This window comes from Schistocerca nitens, chromosome 10 (assembly GCF_023898315.1).
Source record: "Schistocerca nitens isolate TAMUIC-IGC-003100 chromosome 10, iqSchNite1.1, whole genome shotgun sequence".
Lineage (NCBI taxonomy): Eukaryota > Metazoa > Arthropoda > Insecta > Orthoptera > Acrididae > Schistocerca > Schistocerca nitens.
The window spans coordinates 227309067-227333867 of NC_064623.1; the positions used below are offsets into that span (position 1 = coordinate 227309067).

The 24801-nt window shown below is 42.3% G+C and overlaps 1 protein-coding gene across 1 annotated transcript in view; it reads right to left on the minus strand.

Annotated features, from left to right (window-relative positions):
* Positions 1 to 1880: 1880 nt before the first annotated feature.
* LOC126210035 (activating transcription factor 3) overlaps positions 1881 to 24801 on the minus strand; it is a 547777-nt gene continuing 524856 nt past the window's right edge. The window contains exons 5-7 of the mRNA XM_049939137.1: positions 15805 to 15912; positions 10189 to 10342; positions 1881 to 6925 (exon numbers count right to left, since the gene is read on the minus strand). Of these exons, the coding sequence (XP_049795094.1) occupies positions 6696 to 6925; positions 10189 to 10342; positions 15805 to 15912 (492 nt within the window). The 3' untranslated portion in view covers positions 1881 to 6695. The remainder of the gene's footprint in view (positions 6926 to 10188; positions 10343 to 15804; positions 15913 to 24801) is intronic.

Genomic DNA, 24801 nt, shown 5'->3' on the forward strand with positions numbered 1-24801 from the left:
AGTTTCTCAAGGAAGTGAAGAAAGTGATTCGGGGCAAGAAGGTATTTTGTATGATTCGGAAGATGCAAAATCTGCGATAGTGGCTCCTAGTTAGTCACCTGAAGTACATGGAATTTTTTATACGTCCAAAGGTGGTACAAAACGGATGAAGGATTGTCCTAGGCAAAAAGTTCGTATTCATTCAGAGAATATTATTACCAGTTCTCCGGGCATAAAATGTATTATAAGATAATATCATTATGTTAATTAATGAAAGAAACTGCAATTTTTTTCGAATTTTATATGAAAAACTGTTAAAGCTCTGAAACGTGTACTTTTTCTGAGAAAATATACGCACTTCATTATTTCAACCCCCCCGCCCCCACCCCCCCCCCCAAAAAAGATTTTATATCTTAAATATAGTATTCTACTTACTCATCTTGTTTAATAGACATCATTATTAATATCCCAAGTAAAAAAATATTTAACACACTACTACAGTATCAAAAATTTGTCATCAGAGTTTCAGGTATCTCATACCCACCTCATAGCTGGTGTAACAATTTTGCACCTTATTCACTCCGGGTTAAGAGTCCCAGATGAAATGCAACACTCAAGTATCCCTTTCAAATGTAGATTTTGTGAGCAATCCCCTTCACCAGTAAATTAAAGTTCCTGCAGATTCCTACAACAAATCTCAGTATGACATCTACATTTCCTACAATTGTATTTATTTTGGTATTTGCCTTTAAAAATCATTCCATACACACAGTTACAAATATTTAGTGCTTGTGACTGTTTCCATTGAGTAGTAACAGCAAAACCAAATAATAACAGGACTTTCTGGCTATTTATGTGCATTACTGTGTTTGTTTATATATACCAATCCCTTCACCAAGTGTTGATCCTCTGGTGGACTTCCACTTGTAACTGGCATTGATTATTTTTAGAATACCTTGCTCATATGTGACTCCATTCAAATGGGTCTGAGCACTATGGGACTTAACATCTGAGGTCATCAGTCCCCTAGAACTAAGAACTAGTTAAACCTAACTAACCTAAGGGCATCACACACATCCATGCCCGAGGCAGGATTCAAAGCTGCAACCGTAGCAGTCGCGCAGTTCCGGACTGAAGTGCCTAGAACTGCTCGGCCACTGCAGCTGGCTGTGGCTCCATTTTTGATCAGAAGTGATATAAACAAGACTGTCCCCTTTTTACATCATACAACATAAGTGAATATGACATCATGTGGACTGATCTTCAGCAAAAACTGGATCGAGCTGGAGAAAAATTTGCTCAAATCCTACTGATTTCCTAGTGAAGGAGTCATCTTATTCATTACCTGACAAAAGGTTAAGCCTTAACTGTGAATGTTTCAGATACTTCTTGAAAATAACTACATATTCAAGACGAAATCTAGATGGAAAAAGAAAAGAAAAACAAACCTTTCATCAGGACTATCCATCTGCCAACATAAATACTTTGGCAGAGTGTAAATACAGAATTAAACGAAGTAATTGTTGGAACATTTATGAAATAGCCGAAGCCTGCAACCTTCTGTTATATCTCTTCTTCTCGTTAATGTTTACCCTGTTTTAGTTATGGGCTCCACTGTACTCAAGTTTTGGTAATTTTGTTTTATTCAATTTTGTGGGCAGATCCCCTTCCTGTTGCGACATTCCATCTTCCATCTGTCACCAGAAGGGAAAAATAGTGCTGGAATACATTTTGTGTCAAGTAAAGAGGTCATAGTATCCACATACAGTTTTTCACTGTAAAACTCAGATTTTTCATAGTGTCCTCATACATGTAAAATGTGTAACATTCAGCTGAGGTTGCCTCTGTGAATAAAAGTGGGATCTATTTCACAAACATGAATTATAACATCAGACAAAATATAGAGGTAAGAAATAGTTTTATTACATACAGTGTTTTAATTATAGAAAAAATACATGTGGTCCATTATTTTCCAAATAACTTTTAAAGCCCACAGCTTCCAGGTACTGAAGTACTTAATACAACACTGAGATAAAAGGAATGATTCTGCACTCTGACGAACCAAGCAGCAAGCAACAAACTATCAATTTTATGTATTTGTACAAAACACTGTTACCATTCTATTACATATAAAAAGGTAATTTAGTAAAAGCTTGAAATTATACATTTTAGAATTAACTGCTAATAAGCAACTTGATAGATATTACATAAAACAGATTTTTGTGATTTTTATTTGTGTATAGTGTTATAAACATTTCTTTAATAAAACTTTTGATACTTGCTCTTCTGAAGTCTTGAGTTTCAACAATTTATTGTGTTACTGTATTACAATGCATACATAAGCTGATGAAACAGTTTAAAACAAAGTTTGTGTTATACTATTCCAATGAATTCATAAGCAGATGAAAAAAATTAAGACAAGCAATAAACAATACTTATTTGACATGTAAGGGAAAGGGTGCAGTCTGCTTCACCAGAGCAATCTACTTTTATCTATGTTTATTAAATGTACACCTCAAGGTGTTACATTTTTTATGCTGTGTTGTCAGCATTGGAATTAATTATTTACTCATGATATGAACTGTACTGCCTTCAGATTAACTTGATTCTATTGTCAGAGTATATATCTTTATAATGTGCACAATTTCACATTACATATATTCGTAAAGCAGAGTGTTATTTAGTAAACAACCACATCCTTGGCAACAAGTTCACAGAATACAAAGAAACACTCACAGTGACATACCACACAAAGAAACTCAAAATATCTATAAATGGAATTACCAGCTGTTTGACGTACCAGACATAGTTCTCATTTGGAATGGTTGAAGAAATGTATTTCACTCTGTGAAATAATATTGAAGCTGTACATTTTTATGTCAATTTATTGTTACAGATTCATTAAGATGATTGTCTTCAGAACTGTTTTGTTGTATATGCAAAAGTAAACACCTTAATGAGTGACCTCTCTGGAAGTGACGTAAATGAAAATAATTTAAAGTAATGTTCCAAGTAAAAAAAACAAAAACTCTTATTAGCACTGATTAGTATATCACTTAACAGTTTGCCATTATTGAACCTCATAAAGTGAATGTAAATTGAAATTACAGCCAGTTACCAAGAAAGTAGTCTAGGCTGATGTAGAAAATTATTGTTGTTCTCATACCAACAATAACAAACAGTAGCAGTACTTTTATCTCAATCTTTCACTTCACTACATTATTAGGAACAAAGCTCGTGAATGTGTGTACATTCCAAAGTAAAAATTAATTTGCATCAGAACAGATATCAGAAAAGATGAGCTAAAGTTACTGCTACTAATGGCTTCTTATAACTTTCTTTGTCAAATTTGTTCAAGCAAACACGACAAGAATGTTGTTACAGAATGAATGGCAATGAGTGTTTTGAACACTAAAAATTATTCTCATATAACACAGCCTAACAAGAGGTAATCAGGTCAGACCTGTATTAATTTACCACTATCCATTGCAAAAATATTTGTTTACAATTAAGGCACTTCCATTTTGGAAAATTGTTGATCACACTAGAGGTAAAACAGATACCAAAAGTGAAATATCAGCATTTATGGAAGAAAAGACCCCATCAAAACTAAATGGCACATAATGATTTAGCACACATGGAATAATAATGTTAATTTGAAGATATTCCTTTGGTAAGACTGAGGCTCTCATCCTCCAAAATACAAATGACATATCTTAGTTTAGGTATTTACAAAATATATTTGTGTCATTCCTAAGCAATAAACATTCCGTTGCAAAAAAAGCTCTCTGATTAAATTTTTGGTGATACTTTTCACTTTGAAAAATAGTACTTTGTGTACACTACAGTTATTGTCAGGTGTGAAGAAACTGAGGTGCAGCAGAAAAATGTTACTATTTCTCTGTACCAAATGTAGCAACAAGTTCAAAAAGGAGAGAAATTTACTGTTCTATTTGCTGTTATATTCTGTATAATAACAATAGTTGTTTTACCTTTGTTAAAATGTTGTCTCCACTGTAGATTCACATAAATTGCAAAAACTTTACATTCACGGGTTTCGAATAGTCAGTGAAATAATGTATTGTTCTGTTCATGGATAGCCTCATATCATACAACTCAATCTGTGTTCTACAACTGCATATACTTTACCATCAGAAACCTAGTGTCCTCAAAAAATGATTCCTTAACTCCCTTTCCTATTTACATATGAGTTCAGCTTGGAAGAGTTTTTAAGGGTGGTACCATAGCATGTTTCTTTCAGAAATTAATTCTGCAGAAGAATGAAAAGCAGTTTACTACCCTTTTATAGCTACTAAACTAACGATATTAAATTAATTGTTGATCCAAAAAGCACCTCCTAAGTGATGGAAGTATCCCAATGGAAAATCCCGTTCTATATATTTAAATATGTGATACCAAGAATGAAATATACTTAATATATATTACAAAATCAATGTGTAGAGACTATAACACACCTGGAGTGCTTGGAACAGTATGAAATGCAATAACTGTTATTGTTTCTATAAATAGGTACAAGTCTAGTCATATTTCTTGTTGCACACATTCAGTATGAGATGTGGCTATGTTCTTTTTTCAGATTCTTTAGATTTAGCTGCATCCCCAATCCCCACACACATAATGCTCCACATATTTTGCAGGCAGTCCATATTTTAATATATGACTGGAGCAAAAGCTTCAATGAAACACAATTTTGAAACATAAAAAACTGCCTTGTAACAGATAACCTGTCGAAATTCAATATTTTGTGCAACTTAATTAATGAAGCAGTTGCTACAAGTGCACTAAGAGACACAAAATTGTACTATTAAAACAAATACTTGTGGTTATTAATTTAAGAACTATATGACTCATTATTATACTAGTTTAAATGAAGAATAAATCACTCTTATAAAAATTACTTATGGTTCATTAAAACTTGTGCAAAAAAAATTACAAAAATAGAAGCTTAAAGTCTGCATCCTATTTTCTAACATTATACTAAAATATAAACAGTTATTGTATACAAGCACAACACACAACTTCTTATAAAACACAATAAAAACAATAAGCATTTTTACAAACATTAACCTTAATCTCGTAAATAAAGGAACATAGGCTATGCACACTTACAATATAGTTTATTTATTTTACACATTTGTTCTAATACCATAAGGACATAAAACATGCTAAAATTGCTTGCAGCAATGGTTTTGAAAAAAATACAATAAAAATACAAAGAACAACGTTGAATTATAGCTGCAATACAAATATATGATAAAAATTTTTATTCTTAATGCTCTAACAGAATATAAATTATCAAAGGCTATTAATCATGTGACGAACACACAAAATGTTGTGCAAGAAGAATGTAATTTTAGTAATTTAGTGAGTTTCAGAAATGTGTTTACAGAAAAATAAACATTGAAAGTAGTGCAAAGGCCTGAAAAGTGAACACATAAAAGAAGTCTTAATCCCATTTAAGGAAATTTGTAGCACCTAAGTTAAGCACCAGTTTCAACATACATCAAGAGTATCACTGATGCTAACAAGCAGCAGCAATAACAATAAGAAATTAAAGAGTACAAAATATATAAATAACACTCCTTTTTTCATGAAGAATGAGTATAAAATATGAAACCGTAACTGGAATTTCAACAGTGGCAAACAATGATCTCTCAGTTCACATCCTTTGTATCTAAAGCATCTACAACGGGAAGACACCAATCAGTGACTGAGTGTATTTTATTTTACTTTTTTCGAATAATGATGTTAATTGTCCTATTTGCGATGAGGGCATTGATCTTCATAAAGAGAAGCTTTTGTTGATGGAATAGCTAGACATTTCTAAACCTCAAATTCTCATATGGTCAGCTTTGGTGATATTCTTACAATTGACTCACAAAATATCATAGTACTTTACACACACACACACACACATACACACATTCCAGTTACAGCAATTAGATTATCACAAGTGTCAAATGTTATATAAAAGGTACATAAATGTTGTGAGTTAATATTTTGAAAATCATGGACAAGTTAAGTTTTTAATGTCCTTGATAACACATTGTTCTCTAATAAGCCATATTAGTACTTACTCACTTCTGCCACAGTGCAGTTTGAAAACTGACATTTCTGTTGTTTTGTGTACGTGGACGATTCTTTATGGAACCTTTTCTTGAAATCTTAAAAGCAGAAATTTCTGAGTTTTTCCTGCAAATTTTTAGACACTGATAGCAATTATGTGCTTGCTCTGCAAAAATGGTAAAATTATAATCTGGTAAGGCACTTTGATCTATTGACTCTTTCTTGCAGGATATTTAGAATACCTGGGTTCTTCAGACAATTAAGGCAGCATTAACATACTTTGAGAAATTATGGATATAGTTCAAATTTTATTCTACTTTGCGTATTTTAGAATCATACATGAAGGTAGAATAAATGAAAACAGTGGAAGATGACTATTTTGGAAGCATGATGTGTGCACATGACTTTATAGTTCAGGATGTATCCCAAACTGTTGTTTACATTGTTTGCTGAATGCACTGAACAATTTGTCATATAGATCTAAAGCCAGATATTTTACAAATAGGTTTTATGTACTTTGTAGACACCAGCACTGAAGCAATTTTTTATAGTGTACATCTTAAATCCAAGTTCTACAACAGATTAAGGTTACTACGGTCCTCGATTCTCGTACAGAGCTCAGGGTCCCGTTAAGCCATGCAGCCACCATCAATACCGGCCCCCGGCGAGGGATAGCCACTGCTATAGTTGCACGATGATGGGTACTGCTGCTCCGGTTGGTGCTGGTGGTGCTGCTGGGCATGGTGGTTGTGGTGGTGGTGGTGGTGATGCTGGTGGTAGGTGCTACTCGCAATGAATGCTTCGTAGGTCTGCGGCAGAGAGTCGCCATTTGTGCCGAAGTTGTCCCCGGACTGTGTACCTGCACAGTGCAAGGTAGTCCTTCAGTGACAAGACATTTCAGTATTAAGTCACAAAGGAATTACAGACATTGTATGTGAGTGGGCACTGATCGAAATCAAGGGGGAAAGTTGAAAATTTGTGCCAGACCAGGATTCGAACCTCGGTCTCTTGCTCTGACCGACATGCAGACAGTGGGTGTTGCAACTGCACAGACTACCCTAGCATGCCTCCTGTCGCACCCTCTACTAGTGCTGCCTGTTCTTTCAGATACGTCCAAAAAAGAGACCATTTTTGATCCGGCAACCATTACGAATTAAGACACAAAGGAATTACAGACAATGGCTGCGAGTGGGCACCGATTGGGTAGTGTGTCGATCAGCTGAGAGTTTGGGTCTGATGAGAGGTGTGCTAAAGCTAGTACGTGCAGTTGCAATGAACACTATGTGTAGATGGCTTAGCGGTCAAAACATCTGCCTAATAAGTAGGAGATCCAGACTCGAATCCTGATCTGGCACAAATTTTCGAATTTCCCTATTGGCTTCAATAAATCCGCACTCACAGCTGATGTCTGTCATTCCTTTGTGTCTTAATCTGTAATGGTTACTGAATCAAAAATGGTGTCTGTTGTCCGAAAGAAGGGACATCACATATATACATTTCAGAATGTATGGTCTACTAACTGGAATTTTCCAATAATAAAGGTACAACTTTGAAAAATGGCCTCAAGATAGCACCTGTGTCTACACGACATGTAAATAAAGTAATGACAATGATAGCACTCTGTTCAATCTGGCAATGCTAGACACGGGGGAGAGACAGGTGAACACGTGATACGTCACGAGTGTGTAACTGTCTGCACTAGCGTCACATTCGTTGTCCGTAGAGCTTTCTTCAGTGGAGAATGTTTTGCTCGTTCATTCGGACAGTAAGTGACTTACATATCGAGCAACGTTGTGCGATCGTATTTTGTTTCGTACTCGGGCACACTACAGTAGAACCGTTCGCAAAACACTGGCAGGCCTACAGAGACAGCATTCTGCCGTGGGCCCCGGGGTTTCGGTGGTGATAGTCATGACGGCTGGGGCAGAGTTGAATCTGGACCACACTACTGTTCATCAGAAACCACATGGTGTCGCATCACGATTGTGTCCCCTGTCAGTCAACATTTTCAGTAATCCACGTTTTGGCCATTAAGGACATTCCTGTGTGTCCTGAGCCAACTCATTCGCCCGACTTGAGTTCTTGTGACTCTTTTCTCTTTCCGCAACTGAAAACGCACCTCGAGGGAAGTCGCATTGGGGCGCTCGATAACATCCAAATGGGTGGAACCGACAGGATGAAGGTAATTCCAGTATCCGCGTTCCAGCAGTGCTATGAGGAGTTGAAGAACAGTCTCCAGCGCTGTGTGGTTTCCTAAGGCAAGTACTTTGAAGCCGACAAAGCTCAATTGTAACGCTATTGGAATAAAACAGGTGGAAAAATCACTCCTGTTAATTTGTTTGCACACCTTTATAGTCTCGATGCTGTGTAACTCACGTTACGCAAATTACACGTACAATATTCATTGAGTATTTGAGAGCGAGAGCACTTAGCAATTTAAACCAAACTTTACACACTATTTTAGAACGGTTTCATAACTTTATTTCCCTGACATCCCCAAAAAAATAAAGTAGGTAAAAAAGTTTATCACTTACGACAGTTTCACTATTCGTGCAGTAAAACTACATCATTTGCCACGACGTTTTAACTTATTAATTATTTACTACTAACTCCATTCGCAACACATTTCCAGACATTATTCACATATATCACAGAAAGTTCCCGCTGAAATGCATGAAAAACTACCTTTTCTTAAAATGGAGAGCAAATTTCCTTGACTATAAACATCCCAGTTAGGTTTTGAGTCTTTCATTAGAGTACGGGTAAATAACCTGAAACTAATAAAACCATCATAATCAGCGTTTTGTGTCTTCAACCCTAAAAGTTTTACAAGTGCAACAACAAATAATTAACAAGCTGTTTTAAACATTGTAGTTAAATTTTTTAAGAATCAGGAATAGGGGTAGGTTTACTTATAGTGCATTGTCAAGGTAGTAAGGGTATGTGTCACTAAATGAAGTTTACAAGTGACAAACAGACCTTCATGTAATGAAGGCATTTGTGAGAATGTATGTCTAGAGTTTAGCAGTGTGCGAAAGTCAATCACGAACTGTGGAAAAATCCTGAAAGATGAGAATCGAAGAATCTGAGATCATATGTTACAGGAGAAGGGAGAAAAATTAAGTGGACTGAGGAGGTCCTCCCTACAGTCGGCAAGGAGACGGATGTTGGGAAATCCCTGACTTACGATGAGCCGGGCCGGTTTGGGAGGAAATTTTCACACACACGTCATATAAGGAACAATCAAAAAGTCTCCATTGCGGCGGGATATACGAGTAAGCAACGTAGCGCGACTGCGATGCAGACATATAAGCACTGACATGTAAGCAAGGGATTATTGTGGCATTTGTGTCTTTCTGACGTTTGTGCAGTACATGTGGAAACGTGATCTATGGCGATATTATTACCAAATGCGTCCAAACAAGACCAATGTGAGATTTTTTCCTTGGCTGCGGGACAAACACCAGTAGACATCCACAAAAGAATAAAGAGTGTGCACGGGGCAGCATATCTGTTCAAGACCACCATTGTGGAATGGTGCGCCAAGTTCGCAGTTCGACACGAGACGGAAGTCGATCGGTCGTTCATTGCAGACAAGTGGCAGGCACGGCCCTGTAGCCACAATATCTCCCCGTGCGATTATCGCGCTTTTAGTCCCTCGAAAACGGCCTCGAGGGGTCGACGATTTCTGATGGGAGAGGACACGCAGCACTTCCTCGTGCAACAGGACAAGGTGTTTCACCAAATGGGTATGTGCAACCTGGCGCATCGGTGCGATCATTTCTTCAATGTTTGTGGCGATGTTGTCTGATTGGCATACCCATTCTGGATTGTACGCCCTTCGAACGGAACATTTTTGAACGTCCCTGATATCATTTGGCCTTTGGCAAGACAAGCGGCTACATGTTTTGCCTGAGCCTTCCACTGGCCCTGATGATGGGACATTTGTTAGTACTGGAGAGGGTAGTAGTGGGCAAAAATTGTTGGGTAAGACAGAGATTTGAGTATGACCAACAGATGAGCAAGGATGCTGGGGCAAGTGCTGCTCTGAGATAGAGAGGTTGCCACAGGAGAGGAACTAGTCAGATGTCCCAGCACGGAGTCTCATTTTCAATTGCTCACCTGTTGAACCAGCCGTCGGCGGAGCACCCCCCGAGTTCTTGAGGCAGGTGGGCGTGTGCATGGACAGCATGTCGATCAGCCGGCGCCGCTGCGCCTCCAGGTCCTGAATCTGGCTCTTCAGGTCGTGGTTCTGCGTCTCCAGAATTTCGGACTCCTGCAGACAAAAACCGTGTGATGCACTCACTGGGCTATACAGCTAAAAGAGCATGACGATACCTGCCGATTGTGTTCAGTCCAATTAAGGAGTGATAAAAGCTAGAACAATGTAGCAACAAGTCCACTTAAGAGTTTACACTTAAGCTACGAAAAAGTACGTGTACGTGTGTTTTTTGGTTGAAATTGGGACATGTATACCTACAGTCGGCTTTCAGCCATGTCGTTATACTATTGTAGCGGGTGACATAATCCATTAACGAGATTTACCATCCTAATCATTCGGACGTTAAACATTATCTTTGGTGCTTCTAATAACGAGCGATAATAGTGATTAGGAACAATTTACGTGATATTGGAATTATTTATAAATATATTTTCCTTTCTAATATTAAATTCTTACCTGCCATACTACCGGTTTGAGGGATTGAGCCTCTGCTTGTGGGTTACAATGATGTTAACCAATAAATCCCAAGTTTTATTTCCTTGTCGTAGTCATTTATTTTATTTGTTGCAGCTTTCACGTTGTAATTTTTGCTAAATTGATTCTTCTACTATACCTAGCCTGGCTAAAAAAGGGAAGCATCCAAAAAACACTTTGTGTACGTATACACCAGCGGCATGTATGTAAACGATTAGAGTTGCAATCCTCTTGGAACCGCGCCGCTGGTACAGTCGCAGGTTCCAATCCTGCCTCGGGCATGGATGTGTGTGATGTCCTTAGGTTTGTTAGGTTTAAGTAGTTCTAAGTTCTAGGGGACTGATGACCTTACCAGTTAAGTCCCATAGTGCTCAGAGCCATTTGAACCATTTTGCAATGCTCTGTGGAAGGAAGAGCGGGCGCCGAAGTGTGTTAGTATTTTTCCTATTTGGTGGTGAGGCATGTGGAAGCGTATATAAGGGACGCGGACAGCAGCAGATGTTGAGTGCTCACTGTGAAAGCTGTGAGCGCATAGAGTTGGTGTGCACTCGTGTGAGACAACGTTATCAGCACGAGCGACTGTCTGAAAGGGGCCTCACCGTGGGTCCCCATTTCGAGAGATGGTCGAATTGTACAACAGCCAGGTTTGCGGCGCACTCGGGTGTGTGTACGGAAACGTAAGGACAGGCATACTCGTCTGCAAGCTTCCACTCTACCGCATCTGACTGCACTAAGCACACCGTTGTCCCTTCTTGTCTGTACCTATCATCGAAGGACAAGTAATGAACTGCCTGCACGGGAAAACATTCCGTGCCGTACCGCATCACTGGTCAGAGACTAGCAGCAGCCAGGCTTGGGAATTAGTATCCCACGCGCAAGCTTCTGTTAACACTACGGTGCAAACAGCTGCCGTGACTGACAGGCGTGGACTGTTGACCAATGGCGTTCCTTCGTGTCTAGCGATGAGTTGCGGTTCGGCACCATCGATGGCGGTGACCTGGGGGAGAAGTGGCACCCTTCCACCGTTTTTCAGAGGCACAGTGGTGTTATTTCTCTGTCACGACGTGGCCAGTCCTCGGGTTGGACCTCACGTCATGGGCCTTACAAGGACACGTCACGGGCATCTTGCGGTCTCGTGTGTTGCCTCACATGTGACAGAATCGTCGTGCCATCCTTCAGCAGGACATTTGTCATCTACACGTGGCACACTTCTCTACGAACTGTTTGGCCAGCAGCAACGTCTCACGGAGCGAGGCGGCGCAGTGTTTAGCACACTGGAGTCGCATTCGGGAGGACGACTGTTCAAAGCCACGTCTGGTCATCCATGATTTCCCTAAATCGCTTCAGGCAAATTCTGGGACGGTTCCTTTGAGAGGGCATGGCTGTCTTCCTTTCCCATGCTTCCCTAATCCAATGGGATTGATGTCCTCGGCGTTTGGTCCCTTCCACCAACCAGGAACGTCTCCAGTTTTGTACCGAACAGAACAAGTATGGGACCAGCGTGGACGTGCCGCTGTTGAGACTATCGAGGACCAGTTACAACAGTTGTGAGCCACTGTGACTCAGCAGAGGGTACAACGGCTTTATGACGCCGTTATCAACCGAATCAGTGCATTCATCCACGTCACAGGCAATGAAACGTCATAGAAATAGCAGGCCTGATACCGCCAAGTTCTTTGCAAATTTAGCTTGATTTTCTAATCACTGAAATAACATCACATAACCTCTCAACCCACGAAGTTTCGTCTCCACCTCCTCCAACCCCAGCCCCCTAATGGACGGTTGGCCTTTTTTGTCAGGGAATGTATTTCATGGTCGGGAGATGGACGATTAGGAGTGTACTATTGAATTTTTGCAAGAGTTGCGTGTAATCGGAGCATATTGTGTCATGTGCATGGCGTTCATTGAGGTCTGACCATGGTTTCGTGTGGTGGTCATAGTTTTGAACAGTGTTTCTCTGGTTGTTTCGTTTTGCATATTTGCTTGTTTTCGTGATTTTATGTTTGTTATGTTAATCTGTCCACTCTAAATCCCCGCTCCCCATTCTAGCACGGTTTTCCCGTTAGTATTGGTATTTATTATTAAGGAACTGTACAATTTTCTATTTTATGATCTCACTGGTTGCCAGTCTATAATGATGTTTATGTTGCGCTTTGAGGTTTATTATTACGTCATTGGTCCACGTCCACTGATGATATCTAAGGCACTGGTTTATCAGTTTTTACTTTTACTGGTACCCCAACTACAACCTTAATGTGAACACTTTAGGTTGGACTTGACAGTAACCGTAAGGTGTTACATTTATTATTATTTCCACTATGCATTTTGGAGGGTTCCACTTCCGTTACCAAGGGGATTTATGTTAGTGAATAAACGATGGACAATGTGTACGAATGGCCTTCGCATAATCTATGACACTATGTGGCAGCAGACGACAAAAAACTAATTTAGTGCATAGTCCGAAGTTACATGGATACTTTGATTGCATCGGTTATGACAAACATAAACTTTAAATTCCTAACTTTCTTCACAGGCTGTTTTCCAGTCATATTTACACCAGAAGCACTTTCTAAAACCTGAACTAAGCAAATATAGTCTATTAGGAGCTAACATGTGCTAAGACAACCCAAACAATATTTTTTTTATAAAATTTTAAGTTATAATCATACTGATGTTAATTATAGTCATGTTGATACTGTGTGTCTGTGTGAAGTACTGCTGTGGAGGAGAACAGTTACTGCAGTCGAGCATCAGCCACGGCGACGAGCCCTGAAGGAGAATCAATCTGAATGGCCGCCGATGGTGAGAATGGCGTCCTTTTAAGACGACAGCTGGTGCGGCGGGGCGGGGTGGGGCGGTCCCCTGCAGCAGTGGTCGGTCATTGGAGTCAGTTTGGCACAACTGACTGTAGAGTGCAATTTGGACTGTGCATACAACATTTAACGTTAGTTTTTGCTGTTATGTCAGCTACAGTGAGCAAGGTGCTCGCGTACCAAAGAAAATAAAAGTAGAAATGATGCAGCTGAGAGACATAATTCTTTTTAATAAGAGAACATATCATGTTCTTCTTTCCCCCTGCTGTTGTGTGGACCGCAATGCGCTGTAAGGATAACAGTTTTTATTGTGAAAGTATTTGACAATGACCAAGGGCTGACATTAGCTATTTGTTAATTAATGAAATAACAATTATTACAATTCCATGTGGCTTAACGGCATGACGCGTGGCGACGTACATGTTTGTGTAGTGAAATAACGTTTTTATTCCCGAATGAGGAAAGTAAGAGAACAATCTTCGCATGAAAATGACTTCCTTTGAGTCTTTGAAATGAAAAGCATTTGAATTGTGGTACAATGAAGAATGTTTAAAATGAAACGTACTGATAATGTACAAACTGAACAAACAGTGAAAAGGATAGTCTAAGGAAGAGCCTCTTACGAAAAGGAGGGACAGCTCGGGGGCATCCTGTACCCCGTAATAGTTGACTTGGCACCACAACCAGCAATGGATGGGGAAAATAGTGGCAGCAGATATTAGACAATGTGCAGCATAAGATGAGGACAGCACCAAACATAAAAAGGATACAATGTAAACAACAAATATGGAATGCTGTAACATACAAAGTCAGCCCAAATAATGGTTGGCTTATTGGACCAACAGTGAATTCCATGAAGACTCTCGGCACAGTGAATGATGGTAGTAACTGAATGGTGACTGACGGTAGTAACTGAATCGATACATACTGAAGCACCTCGATCGGCACTATCACCACATCATATTGCCACTCGTAAACAGCACAGAATTTATTGTATCACTTGCTTTTGTATACAATAGCAGAGGTGACATCTTGGTTTAAAAATTGCTTCATAATCTTCATCACTCATTTTCAATGACTCCAAAATTAATAATTGATGGCCAAACACAAAATTAAACTGAGCACAGCGAAGAAAACACAGGAGGGCAAAAACACCACTTTAATGTAGCAGCCTTGGTTTTAGTATAAGAGTATCCAATACGTGGTTTGTTTATTGTACTGCTCAGTACTGTGTATTAGGTGTTGTATCACTATTATATGACTCCCTATTATCCATTACTTAATGTTGTGTGGAAGAGCTGTGAATTATTTGCTTACTGATGATGATCATAATGTATCACTGCAATGATCATATTTTAATAACATATTATGGATTTGTAATAAAAGATGTGAAATTTACAAACACTACTGTGATTTTGTAGTGGAGTTATTTTTATACAAAATTAGGTAATAGGAAGTCCTTAAAATAAACACTGTCTAACGCTATGACGAATTACTAAAACTATAGATGGCTTAGTAGATAATAATATTTAACATGGTTCATAAGATAGTTGCAGGTACCAAATGAATCAACTTTAGAATCAAGCCTCCGTAAATGCTAGTGATTTAAATAATGAAGCACCTAAGCACAAATTAGTATATTTGGAAAGTAATTGTTAAAAATTAATATTTCACAAAATTTTGCAAATAATTTTGCATGTTAAAAATCTGACTGAGTTAAATATTTTACTTTTTACTGTAAAACATACTATTATGATAATGTGTAATTTTTAACTGCAGACATTACTAATGTAAGAGAATCAAGAAGCTATTTTTCATGACAGGCTGTTATGTTTTTAGATTTTTCTTGTACTTGGTGGAAGATTGGAGTTGAAATTATCAGCAAAATGGAATCAATGGTTGCACAGAACTGTGTATTTGTCATTTACATATGAAGGGAATGAATTGGAAGAACATATGCAGATATTGTCAAGTGATGATTTACGATGAACAACCCTATATCCGTTGTTATTATTACACCGTACATAAACATCATTGTTAGTTTTACTCTATGTCCGATTAAATGTTAACATGTGGTGTCTACAGCAACTCTAGTAACAGAATTTCTCCTGCCTACAGACAAAAAAATTTTCAGCAGTATTATTCTTGTACATATGTTGTTTCGACCTCATTTCTGGTGCCATGTTTGCGCACGTGTTTCGGCGTGAATCAGTATGTATCCGAGCTTACCTGTACTAGATTCACGGTCCTCTCCCTCTTCTTCAGCCTACACTTCGTCGCAGCGATTTTGTTTCGTTCTCTTCGCCTTCTTCGCCTTTCTTCGTCTTCGGGCGTCAGCTGCAAAGTTTGAAAATTCATATGAGACTACCGGAAACAATTTTAAAACTGTTTTCTCGCTAGAACTGAATTCTGTGTGAAGCTGAAACATTTAAAAGTTACTGCGCATTTCCAAAACATTGATCCGATTTCACAGCATCTTATGTGCAACATAAATGAGAATAGAAACGTGTGGTAGCAACTAAAAGTTTTGCTTGGCAGCAGTTGTACGTTGCTGGTCGTGTGGTTGCCTGCCTGGTGCAGCCGACACCGGTTTAGGGCCGAAATGACACAAGCGGCTGTCTTGGGCAAGAAGCGGAGAGGAGTGCCGCAGCCATCAAAGAGCAAAATCTGTGTATAGCGTGTAACCATAATTTGAAGCGAAAAACGGCAGAAGGGAAAAATTACCCAACAACGATCCGGAAACAAGCCGTTTGTGAGATATTTGCGAATGTGTTTTTATAAGTCACTAATAAAGTCAGTACAAAAAAAAATACCAAAGATATAAATGTATTTGAGACATAAACTTTTCGATTACGCCGTCGTCTAATTGCGCTCAAATTTTACCAAGGCTGCCTTCTACACCTACATCTACATTTATACTGCGCAAGGCACCCAACGGTGTGTGGCGGAGGGCACTTTACGTGCCACTGTCATTACCTCCCTTTTCCGTTCCAGTCGCGTATGGTTCGAGGGAAGAACGACTGCCGAAAACCCTCCGTGCGCGCTCGAATCTCTCTAATTTTACATTCGTGATCTACTCGGGAGGTGTAAGTAGGGGGAAGCAATATCCCTCATCCAGAAACGCACCCTCTCGAAACCTGGACAGCAAGCTACACCGCGATGCAGGGCGCCTCTCTTGCAGAGTCTGCCACTTGAGTTTGCTAAACAACTCCGTAACGCTATCACGCTTACCAAATAACCCTGTGACGAAACGCGCCGCTCTTCTTTGGATCTCCTCTATCTCCTCCGTCAACCCGATCTGGTACGGATCCCACACTGATGACCAATACTCAAGTATAGGTCGAACGAGTGTTTTGTAAGCCACCTCCTTTGTTGATGGACTACATTTTCTAAGGACTCTCCCAATGAATCTCAACCTGGCACCCGCCTTACCAACAATTAATTTTATATGATCATTCCACTTCAAATCGTTCCCAGATATTTTACAGAAGTAACTCCAACCAGTATTTGTTCCACTATCATATAATCATACCATAAAGGATCCTTCTTTCTATGTATTCGCAATACATTACATTTGTCTATGTTAAGGGTCAGTTGCCACTCCCTGCACCGAGTGCCTATCCGCTGCAGATCTTCCTGCATTTCGCTACAATTTTCTAATGCTGCAACTTCTCTGTATACTACAGCATCATCCGCGAAAAGCCGTATGGAACTTCCGACACTATCTACTAGGTCATTTATATTGTGAAAAGCAATGGTCCCATAACACTCCCCTATGGCACGCCAGAGGTTACTGTAACGTCTGTAGACGTCTCTCCATTGAGAACAACATGCTGTGTTCTGTTTGCTAAAAACTCTTCAATCCAGCCACACAGCTGGTCTGATATTCCGTAGGCTCTTACTTTGTTTATCAGGCGACAGTGCGGAACTGTATCGAACGCCTTCCGGAAGTCAAGGAAAATGGCATCTACCTGGATCTCATGAACAAATAAAGCGAGATGGGTCTCACACGATCGCTGTTTCCGGAGTCCATGTTGATTCCTACAGAGTAGATTCTGGGTTTCCAGAAATGACATAATACGCGAGCAAAAAACGTGTTCTAAGATTCTGCAACAGATCGATGTCACAGATATAGGCCTATAGTTTTGCGCATCTGCTCGACGACCCTTCTTGAAAACTGGAACTATCTGTGCTCTTTTCCAATCATTTGGAACCTTCCGTTCCTCTAGAGACTTGCGGTACACGGCTGTTAGAAGGGAGGCAAGATCTTTCGCGTACTCTGTGTAGAAACGAACTGGTATCCCGTCAGGTCCAGTGGACTTTCCTCTGTTGAGTGATTTCAGCCATTAAAATTGCTACACTAAGAAGAAATGCAGATGGTAAACGGGTATTCAGTGGACAAATATATTATACTAGAGCTGACATGTGATCACATTTTCCCACAATTTGGGTGCGTAGATCCTGAAAAATCAGTACCGAGAACAACCACCGCTGGGCATAATAACGGCCTTGATACGCCTGGGCATTAAGTCAAACACAGCTTGGATGGCGTGTACAGGTACAGCTGCCCATGCAGCTTCAACACGATACCACAGTTAATCAAGAGTAGTGACTGTCGTATTGTGACGAGCCAGTTCCTCGGCCACCATTGACCAGATGTTTTCAGTTGGTGAGAGATCTGGAGAATGTGCTGGCCAGGGCAGCAGTCGAACATTTTCTGTATCCAGAAAGGCCCGCATAGTACCTCCATCATGCGGTCGTGCATTATCCTGCTGAAATGTAGGGTTTCGCAGGGATCGAAAGAAGGGTAGAGCCACGGGTCGTAACACATCTGAAATGTAACGTCCACTGTTCAAAGTGCCGTCAATGCGAACAAGAGGAGACCGAGACGTGTAACCAATGGCACCCCATACCATCACGCCGGGTGATACGCCAGTATGGCTACGACGAATACACGCTTCCAATGTGCGTTCACCGCGATGTCGCAAACACGGATGGGACCATCATGATGCTGTAAACAGAGCCTGGATTCATCCGAGAAAATGACGTTTTGCCATTCGTGCACCCAGGTTCGTCGTCGAGTACACCATCGCAGGCGCTCCTGTCTGTGATGCATCGTCAAGAGTAACCGCAGCCACGGTCTCCGAGCTGCTAGTCCGTGCTGCTGCAAACGTCGTCGAACTGTTCGTGCAGATGGTTGTTGTCTTGCAACCGTCCCCATCTGTTGACTCAGGGATCGAGACGTGGCTGCACGATCCGTTACAGCAATGCGGATAAGATGCCTGTCATCTCGACTGCTAGTGATACGAGGCCGTTGGGATCCAGGACGGCGTTCCGTATTACCCTCCTGAACCCACCGATTCCATATTCTGCTGACAGTCATTGGATCTCGACCAACGCGAGCAGCAATGTCGCAATACGATAAACCGCAATCGCGATAGGCTACAATCCGACCTTTATCAAAGCTCGGAAACGTGATGGTACGCATTTCTCCTCTTTACACGAGGCACCACAACAATATTTCACCAGGCAACGCCGAAAAACTTCTGTTTGTGTATGAGAAATCGGTTGGAAACTTTCCTCATGTCAGCACGTTGCAGGTGTCGCCACCGGCGCCAACCCTGTGTGAATGCTCTGAAAAGCTAATCATTTGCATATCACAGCATCTTCTTCCTGTCGGTTAAATTTCGCGTCTGTAGCACGTAATCTTCGTGGTGTAGCAATTTTAATGGCCATTAGTGTATTTTTTTAATATTTGTGTAAGTCGCCTTGTATGTGTTCACCTCTGAGCAAGTTGGCTTCAACTGTGAAGCCGCGCAGCAGAGCAGTCCATGCGGTAACTCCAGACACGTAAAACTACGGAACGAGTTTGACTGTCGTCTGGTTGTCAACTTACACCTCCTGGGAAACTGGATACCGGATGTTTATTTATTACGGTTTTTTCATGAAGTTCTAGCAATCACTGCTTGCTGCAGTGCTGAGCTCCAGATTACAGAAACATCGTGTTCACTCCAGGAACTGAAAGATCACCTCTAACTCAGTTTGGTGCAAGCCAGCGCGACACGCTGCCCGACGATCTGTACGGGCCACCGGCACGGCTGCACACAAATGTGACTGACGACGACGATTTCAAGGGTTCAGCTTTTGAAGGTCAGGTCTACCGGCAAGTTAGAGGCAGATTTTGGAAGATTTACCACGTTCCCACGTTCGTCTACTCGTGTGGTGCTGGGGTACAGTTTACTTGACTAACCGCAAAAAATAGAGGTTTCAAAACATATTTTGTTCAACTTTAGCTACGGCAGTCGACGTTAAAAAAAAGTAGAGAGTACGAAGGTAGTGGAATAAATCCGTTAACGTGATCAAATGGAAAGTTTTGTATGCAGAGAAACAGCTGCAGATATCATCAAAGTTGAATACGTCTTTTATGGCGTATATTTCCTGTTTGTCGAATTGGCTATTTGCTCGTTATTTTTCGATATCCAATATTATTTGTTCAAATATTGTGAGTTCCGCCTTCAGTGTGGGAACTGTAATGAAGTTTTTGTGAAAACCTGGTAGCTTCACACTGATGGGCCACAACATTATGGCCATCGCCCACCGCGAGCTTGTGTGCCGAGTGCTGGCGCCGAGGGCACGTGGCGCGTCGAGAGAAGTGTTACGAGCAGAGCAGAGACGAATGGGAAATTATTCTCGGTGCGAATGAGGAAATCCGTCGACTTGAGAAACTTTGACAACAGTCATGTTGAGGTGGCGCAGCGCCTAGGAGCGAGCGTCTCGCAAACTGCTGGGCTGCTGGGGCGCTGCTGTCGTCAGGGCCTGTGGAGAGTGGCTGGAGAAGGCTGGAGCGTCAGCACAGAAGGCAGGGACGGGCGGTTCGGCCGCTCTCCGAAGCAGGGCAGGCAGGGCGCGGCGCTGGCGAGGCGGCAGAGCGCCAGGGCGTCCCGTCTGTCTGGAGCCCTGCAGGCGAGCGGCTGCTGTGAACACGGACGCAGGCCGCCGGCACCAGCATTCAGCCGGGCTTCCAGGGGGCCCTGGAGGAGCAGTCGAAGGCACCACGGCGGCTGTGCAACGCCTCATCCTCGATGTCTTCCCGAACGGCGATGGCATCTTCCAGCAAGATAAGTGTCCGTGCCAGAAGGCCAGAATCTTCCTGCAACGGTTTGAGGGGCACGATAGTGGACTCACGTTCACGTCTTTGTAATCACAGTCGGCTTATCTGACTCCGATGAAACCCAACTGGGACGCTGTCTGGGGCCAGCTCCGCGGTCACAAACCAACCGTCCGTAAATTAGCTGTGCGTAGGCGTCTGGGGCCGCAACGCTCTGGAAACCCATCGATCACTTGTCCAATCCACGGCACGCAGAGTCGCTGTTGAACTGCGTTCCACAAGTCGACCAACGCGCTGTTAGGTAGGCGGTCTTAACTTTTGGGTCATCATCATTATCATCATCATCTTCTTCTTCTTCTTCTTCTTCTACGTGATCAGGCCCAGTGGACCGCACGCTGCTACATGCTTCCTCCTCCACTGTATTCTCTCCGTTGCTGCTATCCGCCATCTGTCCACATCTATTGACACTTTGTTTAAATCTTCATGGAGGCCATCCCTCCGACGCTTCTTGGGTCTCCCTGGGGGTCTCTTTCCTGTAGGTGTGAAATCCAGGAGCTTCCGAGACCATCTGTGATCTTCCATTCGGGCCACATGGCCGGCCCACTGCATTCGCTTGGCTTTTCGGTCATCAGTGTACGTAATTAAGGTTGGGATGACCAACTGATCCCTTCAGTGCGGGTGCACAGTAGGCTCACACTAACGGGAATCGGCGGAAGCGTAACGTGGAGCATGTTGCGTGCGCCCTTAATTGCGGCCGACCGTAAATACGTTGCGCCTGTCTCGAGAACGCCTCAGACACGGCCAACCGATTCGGGCCACATTTGGCAGGTGGCCTGTTTAGCCCCTAAACGGAAAAACTAAAATATTTTAGTAGAAAATCCCCCGTTTTTGAGAAGACCACACCTAAATTTCATGACTCGCAATCGACTCAAAATTGAGGGGACCGACAGATAACTGAAAGCTGAGCATTTTTGCAAGCAACTGTTACGGCTGTCGCTTATGTACCAAAAAGGTAAACGGTAGTCAAAGAAATGGCCGCTGGCGCAGAGACCGAGGCGTTTGGCACGCGAGCGGAGGGCGTGTGTTCGATTCCGAAACGCCTTCTGCACTTTTTTATTTTTATTTAATTTTCCATATGGACACTGGCAGGAATAGGACTGTCAACAAGGGCAGTAAATCAATAAGACATAAGAAACAGGTAGTCACACAAGTATCTCAAACTAGTTTCATTAGTGAAGAACTAAAATTAAAATTTTAATAATTCTTTTGTGAAAAGAATTCCCAGTACGATTGCTGCGAATTCGTCACGAGGGACGGCGTAGTGCCAACCACGCAGTGCTTGTGCTGGGCAGAATTTTATCCTGCAGCCTTCAAAATTGCAATGTGCTTCTGGAAAGCCATCGGGAATATTGCCCAACTGCGAGCATGCAGTAACGTTTCGTAGGGTAATTCTTCATCAACTATCAGCACCGATTTTTTGGTGAAGTTATCGTATGCGTGGTACGTATCAAAATTAATTCTCAAATAACATATATTTTCAATGTAAACCAAGTTCTTTGGCATCTCTGGTGTCACCGCCAGACACCACACTTGCTAGGTGGTAGCCTTTAACTCGGCCGCGGTCCGTGAGTATACGTCGGACCCGCGTGTCGCCACTATAAGTGATTGCAGACCGAGCGCCGCCACACGGCAGGTCTAGTCTAGAGAGACTCCCTAGCACTCGCCCCAGTTGTACAACCGACTTTGCTAGCGATGGTTCACTGTCTACTTACGCTCTCATTTGCTGAGACGACAGTTTAGCATAGCCTTCAGCTCCGCCATTTGCTACGACTTAGCAAGGCGCCATATTCAGTTACTATAATTACTTCGAGAATGTATTCTGAGCAGATAATATTGTGAATCATGTACCGTCAAGTGCGACGTTCATCATTAATGGATTAAAGTTAAGTATGAAACTAATTAGTCCGCTTTCTGAATTCTCATTCCTTGTCATGTTCCAGACCTCACGTCAGTATAGTTCTTCCCTCCTCACGCCAGCCTGCGTGAGCTAAAACGCGTGCATTTCGGCCTGCACTCGTAACACGGTGTTGGCTCTTCTGCTAACACAAAAGCATCTGGTGCTGAAAACCTCTACAAGCCATTCAAGTACTTGTCGAATCCGTGACACGCAGAATCACTGCTGAATTGCGCTCCGGAAGTGGACCGACACGCTTTTAAATAGGTGGTGGCTCATCAGAGTATGTTGTAAGGTGGTCATATCTGCGGAAACCTCAGATGTCACCTTAGTCCTGAAACCGAACCCCAGAGTACACAGCAGTTTCATTAGAAGAAAGCACCACTCAGAAAACGAAGTTATTGAAAGATTATTGCATTTATCGTTAAATCGTGCGAAGTCATATCTTGCCAGAAATGAAAATCGTCAAAAACGACGCAGGGACAAAGCAGTGGCGACAGCCGAGAAGACGTACCGTACTCCTGGAAGGCGATGCCAGGCGGGCAGGGAGCTAGAGGGGAGAGGCGTGCTTAACGTCTAGCGCGAAGAGTTCACTTGTGAGAACAAACACTGGCATTGAAGTGTTGGCATAAGAGCCAACACTGTGTTGCTAGAGGAGGCCGAAATGCACGCGTTTAATTACACGCTGACTGGCGTGAGGTCTGGAAAAGTTAAGGGAATTAATAGTAGCAAATAAAGTACGTAGTTGATATAATACTTAACTTTAATCCACAATTGTAGAACATCTCTCTTGATGCTACATGTTATAACCACAATATAAAATAATCAAATGCTATGGCGCCTTGCTAGGTCGTAGCAAATGACGTAGCTGAAGGCCATGCTAACTATCGTCTCGGCAAATGAGAGCGTATTTGTCAGTGATCCATCTCTGGCTAAGTCGGCTGTACAACTGGGGCGAGTGTTAGTAAGTCTCTCTAGACCTGCCGTGTGGCGGCGCTCGGTCTGCAATCACTGACAGGGGCGACACGCGGGTCCGACGTATACTAACGGACCGCGGCCGATTTAAAGGCTACCACCTAGCAAGTGTGGTGTCTGGCGGTGACACCACAGGGATAGTTAACAGTTTTGCGACAGAATACTGAGGGCGGAATGTAACAAAACTCGACCAAGTTTATATTTGACATCAAGTGAAAATACACTCCTGGAAATTGAAATAAGAACACCGTGAATTCATTGTCCCAGGAAGGGGAAACTTTATTGACACATTCCTGGGGTCAGATACATCACATGATCACACTGACACAACCACAGGCACATAGACACAGGCAACAGAGCATGCACAATGTCGGCACTAGTACAGTGTATATCCACCTTTCGCAGCAATGCAGGCTGCTATTCTCCCATGGAGACGATCGTAGAGATTCTGGATGTAGTCCTGTGGAACGGCTTGCCATGCCATTTCCACCTGGCGCCTCAGTTGGACCAGCGTTCGTGCTGGACGTGCAGACCGCGTGAGACGACGCTTCATCCAGTCCCAAACATGCTCAATGGGGGACAGATCCGGAGATCTTGCTGGCCAGGGTAGTTGACTTACACCTTCTAGAGCACGTTGGGTGGCACGGGATACATGCGGACGTGCATTGTCCTGTTGAAACAGCAAGTTCCCTTGCCGGTCTAGGAATGGTAGAACGATGGGTTCGATGACGGTTTGGATGTACCGTGCACTATTCAGTGTCCCCTCGAGGATCACCAGTGGTGTACGGCCAGTGTAGGAGATCGCTCCCCACACCATGATGCCGGGTGTTGGCCCTGTGTGCCTCGGTCGTATGCAGTCCTGATTGTGGCGCTCACCTGCACGGCGCCAAACACGCATACGACCATCATTGGCACCAAGGCAGAAGCGACTCTCATCGCTGAAGACGACACGTCTCCATTCGTCCCTCCATTCACGCCTGTCGCGACACCACTGGAGGCGGGCTGCACGATGTTGGGGCGTGAGCGGAAGACGGCCTAGCGGTGTGCGGGACCGTAGCCCAGCTTCATGGAGACGGTTGCGAATGGTCCTCGCCGATACCCCAGGAGCAACAGTGTCCCTAATGTGCTGGGAAGTGGCGGTGCGGTCCCCTACGGCACTGCGTAGGATCCTACGGTCTTGGCGTGCATC